The following is a 17938-nucleotide window of genomic DNA, read 5'->3' on the forward strand; positions in this document are numbered from 1 at the left end:
AAGTATAATAAATATAATGACAGTATCTTTGATAGAATACACCATGATAGAGTTAATTACAATACATGTAGTAATAAAAAGAACAGGTACAAGTAAAAGCCTTACAACAGTAATTGTAGTAGTTATACAATAACAGTCATGTATATATACATGCTTTAGAACCTAGTCATACATATAGAGGGATAGTATTGTATAATATTAATTTGTGTAATCACTAATCATCACTTTGACAATAGCAAATTCTTCACTTTGTTTTTAAATGTAGATGTACTAGTACATGTGGCACAGAGTTCTATATTGAAGAACCTTTGTATATTAATGATTGTCTATACATGGTTAAGTTGTGTCAAGGAACATTCAAGGTGTGCTTTTTTCATGTAGAATAGTGATGCGGTGGTGTTGTAGATATATGGTAGTTATTTAAGTGCTTGAACATATAAGTGGCAATAAAGAGTTTAGGTACGTCAGAGAGTTGAAGAATATTCATTGATTTAAATAGTAGTGGTGTATGTGTGAGGAAGTCATGTTTGGTTATTATTCTAATTATTTTCTTATGGGGAATAATTAAGTAAACTGTAGAGATGACAAGGATAGGTAGTAGACCAAGAGTTACAATAAGCTAAGTAAGGATATACATGAACATAGTACATTTTTATTACTTTACTTGGAAAGAGGTTTTTGATTCGTACAAGAAGTGCAATTGAACGGGAAAGTTTAATACATAGATTTAATATTTGGCGCTTAAAGGTAAGATTTTTGTTAGAAATAATACCTGGGAAATTTGTTTTATGAACTTGGGGGAGGCAGTGGTGTAGTGGATAAGGTGGTGAGCATGGGATCAGACAGACATCCATGCGTAGGTTTAAATCCCACCACATACCACTTTGAAGCTATGCCATTTGTTGAGTGTGGTTTAAAGTTACTTACATGTCACTTTCATACCTAGGTTCTAGGTGCTTGGGTGGTGATATGGGCCCTAATATGGGTACCACTATAAATAAAATTGCCTGTGCCACTAATGGGTAGAAGCTGAACCACACTTCCCACATATACTCTTCAAGTATGGATACAGACGCTATAGGCCATAACATAAAAAAAAAAAAAAGTATGGAATTGTTTTGAGTACTAAGTCTGGGTATTGGTATTTGGTAGTAGTGTTTGTAAATAACATGTAGTAAGTTTTGGCTGTGTTAACAGTAAAACAATTAACTAGATACCATTCAGAAAATTTCACAAATTCTAAGTTACCTTTAAGAATGAGGTCACTGGGTTGTTACCATACATGTATAGTGTGGAGTCATCATCAAATTGCATTTTGTTGAGGGAAGTAGAAAGCTGCACATGTCATTTATATATAGTCTCTAGGGAAAGCGAGTTCTGGCTGATTGGCTTGGGAGGGCTTCCGTCAGACAGATTTGGGCGTGATCCGGGCGGTAGGAATTGATCATTTGGGGAAAAAGGGACTGTGAAAGATTGTATGTGGGGGACATGGGTGGGGTTGACATGGGGCGTGGGTGTAGCTTGAGGTCCAGAGGGTCTTGAGTGGAGGGGCCCATTGGCTGGGAGGGTGATTTTGGGATAGTGATTATGTCAAGGGATGCTTAAATGATGAACCCATTTTAGAAACTTCATTCTATTCAAAATCTATAATAGATGTTCTACAGTTATGGCACCACCATAAAACAAATTCCATAACTGCAGCAATACTGTCTGCAAACTCTTCTCCCTACACATATCATGAGGGCCAAAACAGTAAGTGTGATCTCAGATACGTACTTGTATTTCACAGTGTATTAGTTACTGAAATGGCTTTCAAATGTTTAGGTTTAAATGCATGTACTGAAGATCAATTATCCAGACATTAGATCACTGTGAGCCAGTGACAGCAACAGAAAATTTTCATTTGGGTTGCTGAGGGGGGTGGCTGGTGTAAAATGTGGAGGGATTTCACAAAATGTCATCGATGTAAAGTATTGATTGTAAATTGATATGTACATTTTTGACACCTTCACTCTTTGAGAATGCAGTGTTAACGAAAAAGAATTTTTCATCTTGTCTAAAATTATGCCTGAGGAAATACATAAAATCAAGTAAATCTAGAATAATGTATATTCAATGCTTATTACCAATAAGGTAAAACACACTTGATCTATGAAAAGAAATTTTATATATATATATATATATATATATATATATATATATATATATATATATATATATATATATATATATATATATATATATATGCATGTGTAAGTAACATGGCAGAAAATGTACCATTTTATATGAAGTATTATCAGAGGGAGAATAGTAGAAGTTAGAGCATGGCAAGCAAACCAAGAGCTTTAAATTGACATGTTATTTTAAAACTATCTGCCTGTTCAGGTAATTGGCAGCAAATGTGTCTATAATAGCATCAATTAATGTTCAGCTATTTGGCTCTCCTAGAATTAATTGATATTACAGCAAGGTTAGCAATCTTGAAGGTGTGAAGAGGACGCTTGGCTTATTATTGGGGGTACCTCAATGCCCCACACGCCTCCCTCGGCGCCGCCACTACATATCGAAAGCTTTTGATAGAGTCTGGCACCATGCTTTGATTTTCAATCTACCGTTCTACAACTTCTATCCTTCTTTTTGTACCTTCATCTCAAATTCAATTACTATTGTGGTAGACGATCACTGTTCTCTTAAATCTGGTGACATTCCTCAGTGTTCTGTATTGTTGCCTACTCTCTTCTTGTTTATTAATTATCTAAACCAAATTACTTGTTCTATCCATTCCTTCGTTGATATCACCTTACATTTTTCCACGTCTTTTCATAGTTGATCAACACTTCAGGAAGTAACATGCAAGTTACAGATCGAACAGAAAAGGTACAAAACGGACTTTTGATATCTTAAACTTGCTGGTTGGTGCAAAGCAATATTGTTCACTGTCTCAAAAACTGAATTCCTCTATATATGAACTCTACAAAACCTTCCACACAACTATCCCCTCTCATTCAATGACACTCAACTGCCCCACCTCTTCTACACTAAAAATAATCAGTCTATCCATTGTTTATAATCTAAACTGGAAATCTCACATCCATTTTCTAGTCCAAACAGCTTTTATGCAGTTAGGTAGGCGATCCGAATCGTCTCCGCCAGTTGTTTTATTCTCATCCCCACCTGTCCTCGACAACTGCTACTTCTGTACAGGGCCTTATAGGCTAATTCTTCATATGTATTGATTGGGGGAGGGGAGGGAACGATTCCACTCATACTGTTTTATTAGAATGGACGTAATCGAAAGCTTTTTGTTTATCAAGTCATTTCTTCTGACTGACTAACTTTTGCCTCCTCACCGCCGCAGTACGTGCTGCATCACTTGCTATCGTGTGCTACTATTTTAATGCCAACTGCTCTTCTGATCTTGCAAACTGCACGCACGGCAGAACCATTCATCTCCTTCTCTTGTTCCACTGTACGCCGTGGTAGTACGATAGTACAGTGGAACCATGCGCGCTTTGGGATCTGAGGGGTCTCGATCGAAGCACACGGGTTCGAATCCTGTCCACTGTCTGAGTGCAGGTTGGGCTTCCTCCCTCGGGACAACGGTTTCCAAGCGGGTGGTTTGAGATAGGAGGTACCCTGAAAAGTATCCCCTTTAGCCCATAAATTCCCGTGAAAAGCCCAAATGGTATAAAAAAAAATCCCTGCCTGCTTCTGAAATTGCACCTATTTATTACCTGAACCTATTTAAGGAGGCTTCGATATATTTATCCGATTCTTTTGGCTAACTCTTGATTCTGTTCCTAGACTGGCACCTCTGTGGGCGTTTTTTTTTTTTTTTGTCACAGTTTTTGTTCCCCGCTGCTGTTTATCCCTCTTACGTAAAATAGAAACCTACTCATGTTGCCATCTTTGCCTGTGGTTAGTGTTGCTGCATCTGCATGAATGTAGTGATCGAGCGGCAGTTGCGGAATTCAGATGTCCCAGTGACGCTTCATGATACAGTAGGAACCTTCGTCGAACACTCGCTCGCCAACCACGCCGAGACTACCAGGTTCAGTGTGAAAATCAACAAACGACTCTACAATGTGATTTTTTCTTTCTTTTTAAATGTGCGCACCATTACACACATCAATGTAACACACACACACACACACACACACACACACACTGGAGTAATGATAAAAAAAATATGTTGATCATAAACATATGAGTATATAGAAAAAAAAAAAAAAAACCATATATTTTTAAATTTCAAGTTGACATAATTTTCTAAAAACGACGGAATACGTACATCTGACGGCAGATACCATGAACTACATAGAAGTCTTGGGATCCAGCAGGTCATGTGTCTGACCCTCCTGTTGGTTTACAACTCCAAGGCGGCAGGTTGGCCCTGTGCCGAGTGTTCTATGTTCCTTGGCTTGTGTTGACACTGACAGTGGACAGGTTGTGTTCTGTGGCGGCGGAACATGAGCAGCGGCAATACTAGTTACCAAAATCCAGTGAGAGGTAAAGGTATGTATATTGAGATATTGAAACATGATTAGCATGTTTCTTGCTACAGCTTGAAACCCTGTCTAGGTTGATATCGTAAGTATTTATATCAAGGGGGAACATTATAAGTACATTATCCAATAATCTTGAAAGTATGATACCCTCACAACTGGACTTGATAAGCTTTGAACCAGATGTCCGAATTCAGAGGTGCGCGGATGCGTATGTCATAATACCTAGGTATATTTTGCTGATGCAATTATTAGTATGTAACAAAAGCAGATAAGGATATCATATTACTAGGTAGGTAGCCTACATCCTCACAGATGCGAATGTCTTAAAAAAAAAAAAAATATGAAATCACGATATGGGCTAGCTTATTTTTTGTTGTTGTAAGGCAGCAGCTTTTGTTACACAATACTGCATTTTTGTAATTTTTAGATTTTATTGCCAGGAACTCTCTCTCTCTCTCTCTCTCTCTCTCTCTCTCTCTCTCTCTCTCTCTCTCTCTCTCTCTCTCTCTCTCTCTCTAATTTACTGTACTTATGTAATATTACATATTATACACTTAAACAGTACTAATGCTGTACACAGTACTTACATGAATGAATATACATACTTTTACATACTTATCTGATGCATGTATACATAATTACTACATAAAATTCACTGCTTCTTGTCAATCTTTCTTAAAACTCTTGACACATAATAAGTTTTCTAAGCTTTAAAAGAAATGAAATCAGAAAAATAATTTTAGTAGATAATGAAATAAACAAGCATTATTTGATTTTCATAAACTTTGTAAGCTTTGTACTTTATATTCTGTAATGTATACCAAGAATACATCCACCACATCCTCTTTGTGTGTGCAGATGTGGATATTTATCTCATAATATTAATAATAAGGATGCAAATGCACATGCATATATCAGATCTGTGGATGGCAATGTGGATGTAGATATTTATAATGATGTGGATATGGACAGTGACAGATCCAGGATCAAAATTTTTTGATGGGGCTAATCTGAATTCCTGTACCTCTTGAGATTGGTGGCAAGCATAATCAACTAGGATGATTGGGGGTTGGGGATAGTGCTGTAAGCCTCTGAGAAACTTTTTGAAAACAACAATCATGAGAGCATTTTTAAGATATGTGCAGCTATTTTTATGTAATAATGTAATTTTATATAATGATAAGCAAAAACTTTTTGGCAGGGGCTTCATGCCCCACGTCCCCCCCTCTGGATCCGCCACTGGATATGGACGAGTGATACATCTATAAATTAGACTTGTTCACTGCTTAGCTTAGCTCATTTTGAGTTGCCACACATGGACAGAAATCCAGCTGCCTCCAGGAAACAGGTAAACGCACTCATTACCTCCATCTCTCTACCTGACGCAAACCTCCAGACAACTATCCTCTCTCCTTTAATGGCACTCAACTGTCCCCATCTTCTATACTTAATATCCTTGATCTGTCCTTTCTTTGTAATCTAAACTGGAAACTTCATATCATATCTCGTGCTAAAACAGCTTTTATGAAGTTAGGCATTCTGAGGCATCTCTGCCAGTTTTTCTCACCCCCTAACTGCTAACTCAGTACAATGGCTCTATCCTCCAATGTATGGAGTACTCTTTGCATGTATGTATGAGATGGTTCCACTCACACATTTTTATTAGACAGGATGGAATCAAAAGCTTTACAATTCCCCACCTCTGAGTGATTGTCTTCAGCCTCTTTCTCATTGCTGCAGTGTTGTATCTCTTGCTGTCTTCTACTGCTATTTTCATGCCAACTTCTCTTGATATTGCTAACCACATACGTTCCCTTCTCCTGCAGCCTTGCTGCACAAAACTCACTTCTTCCTCTCACCCCTATTTTGTCCACCTCTCGAATTCAAGAGTTAACCAGTATTCTCAATCATTCATACCTTTCTCGGGTAAACTCTGGAACTCATTACCTACTTCTGTATTTCTATCTTCCTATGACTTGAAATAATTTAAAAGGAAGGTTTCAAAACACTTACCACCTTCTTTTCGTTAACTCCTTCGGACCTGCATGAGAACTAGCAATTTAATGGGCCTTTTTATTTACTCTTTCTGTTACCTTTGGCCATATTTCTCCTCTTACATATAAAAGTGTCTGTGAATGCTAATTACCAGATAGATGAGTTAAGAAGAAGGGAAAAAGGTTGTGTGGTTTCTTATCTTATCATTGGGTAGGGCAAAAGAAACAATAGACTCTAATGATTGGTCATGTTGTTTGGGTAATTTAAACATAAAAGTGAGTTTATGATAATTAGCATCTTCTACATCATTCCTCTGTTCATATTTCTCCAAAGTGGTTATTCATTTCCACACCCTTCTTACTCTTCTTGTCTCTTATCTCATCCTGGCACTTTGCAGTAAAATGCTCATCATGCAGATTTTTGCTTCCATGTAGCACTTCATGTATATTTATTTGCAGGAGAGGATCACATAGGACTGCTTGCTATTGCTGTGGCTGTGCTTGGAACCCTTGTTGGTGTGGGGTTGCTTGTTGGTAGTGTGTGGGCCTGTGTTGTGTGCACCAAAATATTTTATCGTCAAAGAAAACGTCACAAGAGGCAGAAGCTTGGCATTGATGGGTTTCCTCCTCAACCCAGGGAAATGGTTGAGCTGGGACATATACCACGTCTTCCACGCTCTGCAGACAATGGTCCATACAGCATCAACAATACAGGTGAGGTAAGATGTTAATTTTGCTATGAAATGTAATAATGAGAATCTTATTGTGTAATTTTAGTATTTTTCCTTCTCTTCAAGGTATATCAAGAAGTATTGGCATACATACATCTCAGTCTGCTGAACGGTTTCCTGCTGTACCGGTGCCAAAGAGTTGGACACCCAGTCCTCCATTTGCTGGTAAACACGGTCAAACTTCTATGTATTATAGAAAGCACTCATCTCATATCCCCCAGAAAAATAAACAGGAAAGACAAGCAAGAAATATAAAAACACATTCACATTTGAAAAAAAATATCCCAAACAATACCAAAGGAAGTACATCAGTATATCATCCGCCTTACAACACTCATGCCAGTGATGTATGGTCTGTGCAGCCAGCCTTCTCCAACTCTTCCAGCTCTCAAAGTTTATGTTCCAGCCACCCACCTCCTGAAGAAGTAGATCAACATTTTCATAGGAATACTTGTAGTGGAAAGAATCGCCAGACTAGATGGAGGGAATCCAGTATGTACAATAAGGAACCTTTTGGTAAATGCTCCAGACATAGGAAGAAAGTTCATGCCCATGTTCATTCACATAAGTTTAATGAATGTAACTATGGAAAAAGCAATTTGGATGAAGGCACTGAAGCTCCAGATGCTTGTTCCAGTTACAGGGATTCTCCTCAATCCAGCCATAATTTGATTTCTCTCTCACAGCATCAACAGCAATCCCATCCATCTAGAGCTGAAGCCAGTAATAATTATGTTTCTTATACAAACCCAGTTTGCAGTGAAATATCAGATATTCAGAAAAACAGTGCAGTCAGTAGTTCTATATCTAGACAAAATATGATTCAAATTATACCAAAGGAGAAAAGGCAAGAAAGATCTTCAAAATATCATGAGACACCTCCAGATCCTACACAAAGTCTAATCTCCACCAAGTCCAGACGTTTATGGCGGGAATCTTGTGGCTTCAAGAATGAGGTGTTGCCCAAAGAACACACTTCATTCCATGGATCAGGCCCCTGCTGGATACATCACTCTCAGGTATCTGGATATCATGGGACAGTCTTACCAGTTCTCATTTCATGTTAGTGTAATTTCAATATGAACAACTTTTTATTTGTTGTATAGTAGTATGTTTTATAAAAAGACATTTCATTTGGTCACAAAGAAAAAAGAAATGGAAAAATGCCTACGTGCTTTAATTTTAAATAGATTTTTCTTGCACATCATGAGTGGCAATGACTGTATGTTCAAGTTTTAGAGATAGGTATTATTACAATGTTTCTAGTATCTTTGCAAAGAAGATTCTCTTCACTTATTTAAAAGTACAAATATCATGTTTCCGAAGTGATGGTTAGTATCCTCTACCATACCATATGTCTTTACTACTGCTATTTGGGTTTCTTATGTCCATAGTTATCTTGATATGTTTAACTGTCTTTTTATGGGGTTGCTATCATTTTTCAACGAGTAGTAGTATCATTAAGGCAAGCAAGAGCATTGGTTGAGACAGTGTAATAGTAGTTGTTGATATAATTCACAGACTAACCATTAATGCATAAGATAGGTTATTGTGGGAAAGTATCACTATTTAGTATGTATGCCTTATGGAATGATAGGAAATACCTCCTTAACATTGGTTTGCGGTGACAACGACACTGAAAATTGCTAATTCAAAATGATGAGTGTTATAGTGGTGTTGTAGTAAGTGTAGTTATGTGACTTGTATGTATATCTTTCAGTGCAATATAAACCAGTATCACAAGTTATCTAAAAATGTCATGCTTCTTAGCTTGAATTTGAAGATAACCTGTGGCTTAATGTTTTCTTTTCTTTTCTCTGTTGAGGTCATCCAGCATAACAAAATGGTACTAGGACACCTTATGACTGACTGTCAAATGTTTCTTTCCTTTGTCCCAATTTAAGTTTTAATAAGTCTCAGTTTAGTCACTGGCATGCTGGCTGGGGATTAGGATAACAACTCTTCATTTGTAGATAAAACTAAAATGTTTTCTAAACTTCACCTCAGTTATGTGTTCATACATCCATCCATTAGCTCAGTGAAAGGGAGCACCATATATAAGTAGTATATATTATAGGATATGGAATATCTTTAACATGAAAATTTGATTTAGAGCAAAGGTAATGAAAACTTTTACATCAGACTACCAGCATTGCCCATCATCTTAGAAAGGGAAAGTGTAAATGATAATAGTAAAGGTCTTTCAGGTTTTTTACAAACTTATCTTTCCAGGACTTAACTTTTCTTTTAATGTTGTTATATCCTATTATAATTTGGTGGAAGAGCAAACACAGTCAGTTAATTGATGGAAATATGCTTCTCAAAAATACTAATATAATTTTTTACACTCATGTTTGCTCATTATGAGAATGTTGCTTGTGTTTAAACTAGTTTTATGATCTTTCCCTGATACTTTTACTTTGCTCTTCATAATTAGTATAATAATGATAATGGTAATGATAATGATAGTAATAATTATAATAATAATAATAATAATAATAATAATAATAATGTCAATAATAATAATAAAAATAATGACAATAATGGTGATAGATTTTGTTAACTATTGGGACCATAAGTAAAGATGTACTGTATTGCAGCAGAGTTTGTATGAATGAATGGAGAGTAGCTTTGACTCCACCTTTTTTAGTAAAGTTGTGAATGGAATGTGTGTTCCTCTTTTTTTTAAATGGGTCTCTCAGTCTGTGCAAAGAAAGATTAAAACCCCTGCATAGTTAGCATCTGAGGAGGCCAAAATATTATTGGAGATGATACAAAACTTTATATTAGCCGTTATAATAGTGAAATATAAAATTGTCAGTTGAGTTAGATACATGTATAAATTATAAATGAGATCATGGGCTGGAATGATTTGTTAATATGAAGCATCATGACTTGTGCAACAAACAAGAACAGTGATTGAAGTTTTAGTTTCAGTACATCATCAAGTATCTCGTATATTTTTCCCTGCAGCCCACTCAGAGACAGCACAGGCAGACAGAGCCACCACCAGATCCATTATCAGAATTATCTATTTTGCGTGAGACGTATGAGCAAGAAGCTTTCCAAAATATAGCTCGGAAATATGGCTTTTGTGAGACTTGTGGGTGTGAAATATCACTCATGCAGGTATGTGAACCATTTAGCTGCTTTCTGGTAGTTTGTCCTCAGCAAGTCTAAATGCTTTGTATAATATATATGTAGTAAGTATACTATATCTCTAAATATCTTTTCTATATGCTTTTCCAACTGTAGCCTATCTTTTATCATTGTATCAATCACTCCCAGATTTGTACATTTATTATTTCTTCATTTCCCATTTTATATGTCCTATTTTGTCACTTTTGACTCTTATTTCCATTACATGTAATTTTTTCCACATCAAATCTTCATTTCATGCTCTAATTACTGATTGAAAATTTCAGTCTTTGTTGTTTCTTATAATTAAGGGGTTGTTTGTCAAAAGGTTCTAACATGCCAAATAAAAAAACCCCGCTAGATATTGCTTTAAAAAAATTGGCAATGATTTTTGTGCTAATATCTCAGGTAGTAGTCAGCTTAGATGGTTCAGTTTTGAAAAAAAATATTGTTCTAAATATGCCAGTGATGATGTTTATGAGTTTTTTGATATGATGAATATAACTGATGATGTAAATAAGTTAGCAATAAAGGTGAGATTTTTTTAGGGACCAAAAGATGCAATGTTTGGCATTTTTCTTGGTCAATAAGAGCCAATATCATGAATGAATGTTAGGTAAATAACAGATATTGCCTTATTTTTTAAAATGAAAAAAATAGAAAGCAAAAACAATAACGATAATATCATTCCTGTCTCCATTTGTTGCTTATATCTTTATGCATTATGGAAAGTGGAACCAATGGGAAGCAGTAATTGGCTGGCCAACTATTGGCTGAACATGTAAGTGAGAAAAGTCCATTTGTGCCTTTATTAGATGGTTTGACCCACATGACTCACATCAACATTCTAGGATTGATTCAACCAAGGCATTTGGATGGAGTACTTTTTTTGGTGCAGTATAAAACTGTTTTAGTGGGGATGGCATGTTAGGAACTTATGATTTGGGATTGCTCGTTTGTTTTATTGCAGTTTTGCATCATCTACAAACAAGCTCATCTAACTCTGTACTCTGTTTGGCACATCATTTATAAAGATCAAGGAAAGTATTGGTACTAGCACTGATCCTTCTGGTACTTCACTATCTGTTTCTTGTGGGAAAATCTGGAACTTGTGTAGGAATTCACTCATGTCTTTTTGGTCCTCATTTGTTTCATTTCCATTCTTCAATCTTTCTCATTTTTCTTTTAGCTTGAATTTTCCATTCATGAATCTATAGAACAGTTTTGGTTCATTCCTGCACTTTTTAATGTAACCCTTTTCATGTAATTTCCTCTCCTTATTTTTACGTTTTCATTTCTTGCTAATTTATGTCTTCTTTATTTTTTTTTTTACCTCAATTTCTTTTCATTATTATCTATCATTTGTCTCTTTTTCCCATTCACTTGCACATCAAGCATTGGACCACACTTTTTCTCCTCTTTCCATAGATATGTATAACAGGACATATTTATTCACTCCTGCTTCATATGTGTCTATGAAAATTTCATATTTCTCTAGCACATCATTTCCTCTTCTCAATCTTTCCTAATCCATTTGTTCAGAGAATTTCTTAGATTGTCTATATTTGGTTTTCCATAGTTTCTCCATTTTCTTTGTATAGTTTGCCTTCTTCATTAACATCATTATCATTTTCTACTTTTATGAATACTACATGGTCACTTTTTCCCTTGGGGCACATGTATCTTTATTTATTTGTTTGTTCCATTCCCTTCATTAGTATTACATCTAGGTAGCCTTAATGGTTTGTTATCTCCTTCATATCTTTTCTTTTCAATCAACAATTGCATCATTACTTTTGCTACAGTTAGCTGCAAAAAATTTTCTCTTCATGTAGTCTCATTTTGTCCTGCTTGAAATGTTTCCAAAAATTTTTGTTCTTTACAGTTAGTGATGAACTTTCTATTAATTTACTCAAACATTGAAATGTCTTCTATTATTTTTCATATTGTTCCTGTTATCAATATATAGTTTTGGGTGGTATGCATGTTATTATTATTGTCAGTATTTCTCCATTATTTTCCACCAGTTTACACTGAATTTTTCAAATTTTCCTTCTCCATATTTCACCATTTTTGTCGAAGTTTACCAATCCTTTGTGTTTTCCATACATTCTAGTTATTGTTAATAAGAGTATCTGGCTTTCATCTCTAGCTTTGTTTCCATTAAAGACTCCTCTTTTTTTTATTTTGATTTCTGAGATAGTTTTGTAGTTCCAGGTTGTGTATAAATCCATCTATGTTAGTTTACATCACATTCAGTCTCATTTTTCTTATTTTTTCCTATTTTATTTTAATTTATTTCTTTACATTTCTGTACTATTTCTATCCTACCTATACTCCCTTAGTATTGTGGTGGATACTAAATTTTAGAGTTCCATTGATGTGGTGGTAGAGCTGAATATTCATTTCTCATAAAATGCTGTTTTGGATAAAATGGTATATATTAGAATACAGTAATAATATTTGAAGATACAGATATGGATGCAGATTTTTTTAAAACTTCCTTATCTGGTGTAGCAATTGTAAGTGTGGATGATTTTTATACATATGATAGTAATATAAAGTGTGCCATATCTATCACACTAAATTCCAGAGAGGAGAGAAAGAAAAGAGACAATAACTTCCTTATCTGATGTAGTGATTGTGGTTATGGATAAATTTTATGCATATGATAGTAATATAAAGTATGTCATGTCTGCCACACAAAACTTTAAATGGGAGAGAAAAAAGAAGACAGTAACAAAACTCTTTACAAAAAGATATATAATGAATTAGTAAGAAAATGTATGATATTGTATGATATTTTTATTGAATGTAGATGTTGCTGTTGAGAAGTGCTGGGAAGAAAAAGATTGAAGGAGTAGAGTAATTATTCTTTCTACCTTCTCGTCTATTCCCATTTTTCATCATCATTCTTCCACATTTTTGCCCCAGTTACTCTATTTCCTTCCTTATGAACTCCTTTCCTCATACTTCCTTCCTCTGTTCCTTTTCTCTTCATCCTATTTCATTTTGTCTCAAACTTCCTTTCTTGTTAGCTCAGCTCCCCTTATCTACCCAAGATAGAGGTACAAGGGAATGAATGATACCTTACTTTCACCTACTCACTGTCTCACCCTTTCAAATTATTCCGTTCTCATTGCCTGCCTGTCTCATTCCATTTATCATTTCTGAGGACTGTTCCTACTCACTCATTCTCATACTTCATCTGCTAACTTTCACATTCTCACATTTGTGTTCTCACTCATAATGACTCTCATTGTAAAGAACATTTAATCCCATCCTACTTTCAATCTCACATACACACTTCCTTTTTTGCTCATTTTCATAATCTAATTTGCACTTCTCTCAACTCACACTTGCTTTCCGATTTTACTCATTCATGCTTAGCCACTGACTCATTGATTCAAACTTAGCCTAATTCATCTCTCTCTCTCTCTCTCTCTCTCTCTCTCTCTCTCTCTCTCTCTCTCTCTCTCTCTCTCTCTCTCTCTCTCTCTCTCTCTCTCTCTCTCTCTCTCTCTCTCTCTCTCTCTCTCTCTCTCTCTCTCTCTCTCTCTCTCTCTCTCTCTCTCTCTCTCTCTCTCATCACATCTATTTATATATTCTCATACCATTGTTAATTTTTCTATATGTACATTCTTTGTAATATTGCCATTCCCAGCAACATGAGGGTGCCTGTGGTGCTGGCAGAAGTTGTGTTCAGTTTAAGGACTGTGATGAGCGATGTGAGTCTTCTGTTGACTCCACTCCTTCAATGTCGTGGGACAATCTCACACCGGAGCCTACTGCAGCCCTCACCAATACACAGCCTCTACAAGCAGTGTCAGGGACAAACTTGACACACAATGATAAAGTGGGTAATGAAAGTAATGCTGATGATTGTTGTGATAGTTTTGCTCCTCCTTGTGGAAGTATTTACACCAAATCTTGTCAGAGTGGTGGTGAGGGCTAATCCGGCTTGGTATGATTGGTTAAGCATTCTCTCTCATACATTATATATTTTTTAATTAATGTGGGAAAGTGGCTTCTAGTACAAGTGAGGGCCAGCATTGAAGTTAAAATGGTTAGTGTTATCCTCATGAAAACAGTATTTAGGTCAAAGTGCAATTACTCAGTTTATTAATTCTGATGTTTGTTAGATTGTATGTATAGAACAATGGCTATAATATAAAAGTGTAAATTTTTATGGGACCAAAAATATATGTGTATGCAGCTTATTACCTATTTTCATTTATTAATTTTTTTCTCCCTCCTGTTGGCAATGTCTGCCCATACCTGGTCCTAAAAATTGTCCATGGGGAAGTAAGCCAATGGAGGCTGACCCACTGCTGGCTTCCTCTATTTGCCCTCCATCCCCTGTTGTGCTTGATGAGCCTGTCCATGTTGAGGAAGGCCAGGTGGGAGGTCCTGCAGCCATACCTGATTTTAGTTCCTCTTGTAGGCATCCCACACCTCATGAGTCTTGTATTTTCCTTAAGCAGAAGGACACAGGCTAAGCTTTCATCCAAACCTGTGTATTGCCATGGAAAGCTCAACTTTGCATATCAGATTGGCCTCAGTAATAGAGTGAGCAAAGTACACTCCTCTCACTTTCCATTTCTCCCCGGAAATCTAAATACATGTCATTTTGTTGTCTGAGACCAACCCAAAGCTGACTAAATAAAGAATCAATCTTTACTGCTAAATACTACACTATACTAAACATTACAATACAATTCACTGAAGTTAATAATGTTTCTTCTGGTTAGATAAACAAATATAAATTGATCTTTCATGATTTCTTTTTTTCTTCCTCTCTCTCTCTCTCTCTCTCTCTCTCTCTCTCTCTCTCTCTCTCTCTCTCTCTCTCTCTCTCTCTCTCTCTCTCTCTCTAAAACTATGTAAAAGCAACAGTTCTTTTCATGTTGAGGAGTGAGTTTTAAAAATGTCTGAGGTGAAGCTAATACTTGAGGTCAGTTGATTGTGTTGTTGTGCGTGTGTTTACCTAGTTGTATTCACCTAGTATTTTATAGGGTTCAAGCAGGGCTTATAATGTCCTGTCTCTATATTTATACAACTTTTCTTTAAATATGTGTACATTAACTGCTTTAACAACCTCCTCACTTAAGCCATTCCAAATATCCACAGCTCTATGTGGAAAACTATATTTCTTGACTTTTTTTTAATCAATGACTTTTCCTGATCTTTTTTGAGTGCCCTATTGTTTGTTATGTGTGCGTGTATTTATCTAGTTTTATTGTACAGGGTTCGAGCAGGGCTCATAGCGTCCTGTCTTCATGTATCCATTTTTTCTTTAAAGTTATGCACATTATGTGCTGTAACAACTTCATCACTCAATGCAATCCACTTTTCCACTGTTCTATGTGGAAAACGGTATTTTCCAATATCCTTCACACACTGCCTCATCCTGATCTTCTTTACATGTCCTCATGTTCTTCTAGCTTCTTCTGTCACTAGCACCAGGTCTTCTTTGTCTATCTTTTCAAAGCCATCTACTATTTCATACATTGTTATTAGATCTCCTCGTTTTCTTCTATCTTGTAAGGTTGGCAGTCCCATTTCTTTCAGTCTTTCTTCATATGTTAGGTCCTTTAGTTCTGACACCATCTTTGTAGCTATCTTCTGGATCCATTCTAATCTTCTTATATCTTTTTTTAGAGGTTGGAGACCACACCACAGCTGCATATTCCAGCTTTGGACGTATCATGCTTGTCAAGATTTTTTCATCATATCCTTATCCAAGTATTGAAATGCCACCCTAATATTAGTCAGCATTTTATATGATGTTCAAAATATTTTACTTATGTGTTTTTTGGGGGCTCAGTGTTTCTTGTATAACCACTCCCAGATCTTTTTCCTCTTTAGTCTTCATTATTTGTTCCTCTCCCATCAAATAGTTCCATACTGGTCTTCTCTTTCTCTTTCCTAATTCCATTATGTAGCATTTCTTGGTATTGAATTCTAACTTCCACTTCTTACTCCACTCATAAATTTTGTTTATATCATCCTGCAGCAGCAAACAGTCTTCTCAGGTCTTAATTACTCTTAACAATTATGCATCATCAGCAAATAAATTAATATACATGATCCCCATGTATGGGGACCACAAATTGTAGAGGATTTCGCTGCAGGACTTAGCCCTGTTAATGGGCCATATATTTAGAATTAGTATATAATGTATTGTGTACTTGTAAGTGTATCTTTAAGTATTGATGACGAGGTCGCTGTGCGACTGATACAGGATAACCTAGATGGGCCCTGGTGGCCCTTTGTTATCCTATTATTTATGTTATATGTTAATATTACATGTCACTCCATACTGTATGTCGTCTACATATACCTGGAACATAATGGGGGCTAATATAGGCATCTGTGGCACTCCACTTGCTGCTTATTCTGTGATGAAAATGTATCTCTGATCACAGTTCTCATCTCTCTATCCTTCAAGTAATCCCTTATCCAATCTAATATTTTTCTTGTCCTCCTATGTTCTCCAACTTCCAAAGTAGTCTGCTATGTGGGATGTGTGTGTGTATGTGTGTGTGCGTGTGTGGATGTGTGCATCTGTGTGTGTGTGTGTGCGTGTTTGTTCTTATATGCTCATTTCTTGATATTTTTTAACTAGGACCTAGATGATAGTCAATGAACACACACACACACACACACACACACACACACACACACACACACACACACACACACACACACACACACTGTTCACCTAGCAGTTAATAGGTACAGGATGTAACTCAAGAGATTGTGGCCTCGCTTTCCTGGTGTGTGGAGTGTGTTGTAGTCTCAGTCCTACCTGAAGATCAGTCTATGAGCTCTGAGCTTGCTCCATTATGGGAAAGGCTGGCTGGATGACCAGCAGAAAGCTGTGGTGAATTACACACCAAAGGTCACTTCTGGTGTCTATGAGTCATGCATAACACACATGAGGTATTAGTATGTCTTGTTGAGTGAATCATCATAATTGCCATCATCATTGTCATCATCATCATCATTATTGGTGTATGTACATGGATGAGAGTGATAGTCAGTGACAATTGTTGTCAGGGTGATGTTCCAGAAGGACTGAAGTAATGCAAGGTTGGAGGCAGTGAGTGGAGTAGCAAGTCAGATAGGCTGATGCACTAATTTACACTTTCTTCATCCTCAGGTACCATCCTCCTTTGCCCACCACCTCCCTTGTAGTGTCTAAAGTGAGTACAAATACTTTGACTGTTTTTTTTTGTTCCTATTTCTGAGTTTTACCTTTGTTAATCTTCACATTGTGTTGATTTACTTTGTCAAATTGTATGATCATTGAAAGTGAGTAGATCGAATACATATATGACATATGTGACTCAGAAAGATGGTTCCAGTTGTAAACTTATGTACTTTTGCAACCATGAACTGACCATTAATATATATTAAACTTTTTACTTTATGGAAACTTAAGAAAAAATAACCACCTTTTCTAATCTAAAGAATTTTATCCATGGTCAGTTTGAGGTTGTAGGAATAGAGCAATTTCATGATTGATTGATTGATACATTTATTGTTGAATTAATAAATAATT

At 36.1% G+C, this 17938-nt stretch overlaps 1 protein-coding gene across 9 annotated transcripts; it reads left to right on the plus strand.

Annotated features, from left to right (window-relative positions):
- Window positions 1–3950: 3950 nt before the first annotated feature.
- On the plus strand, window positions 3951–17624 carry LOC123504622. Of its 9 annotated transcripts, XM_045255296.1 has the most exons (7): window positions 3958–4085; window positions 4304–4515; window positions 6962–7216; window positions 7300–8252; window positions 10207–10362; window positions 14036–14227; window positions 17537–17624. In XM_045255296.1, exons 2-7 carry the CDS (start codon window positions 4470–4472, stop codon window positions 17576–17578), a joined length of 1644 nt encoding a protein of 547 aa, XP_045111231.1. In that variant the 5' UTR covers window positions 3958–4085; window positions 4304–4469; the 3' UTR covers window positions 17579–17624. The 9 variants fall into 9 exon arrangements, with proteins under 9 accessions (XP_045111225.1, XP_045111231.1, XP_045111230.1 ...); XM_045255290.1 differs by lacking the exon at window positions 17537–17624 and having other exon boundaries at window positions 3951–4109; window positions 14036–14591; XM_045255295.1 differs by lacking the exon at window positions 17537–17624 and having other exon boundaries at window positions 3960–4109; window positions 4338–4515; window positions 14036–14591.
- Window positions 17625–17938: the final 314 nt, after the last annotated feature.

This window comes from Portunus trituberculatus, chromosome 16 (genome assembly GCF_017591435.1).
Source record: "Portunus trituberculatus isolate SZX2019 chromosome 16, ASM1759143v1, whole genome shotgun sequence".
Classification (NCBI taxonomy): domain Eukaryota; kingdom Metazoa; phylum Arthropoda; class Malacostraca; order Decapoda; family Portunidae; genus Portunus; species Portunus trituberculatus.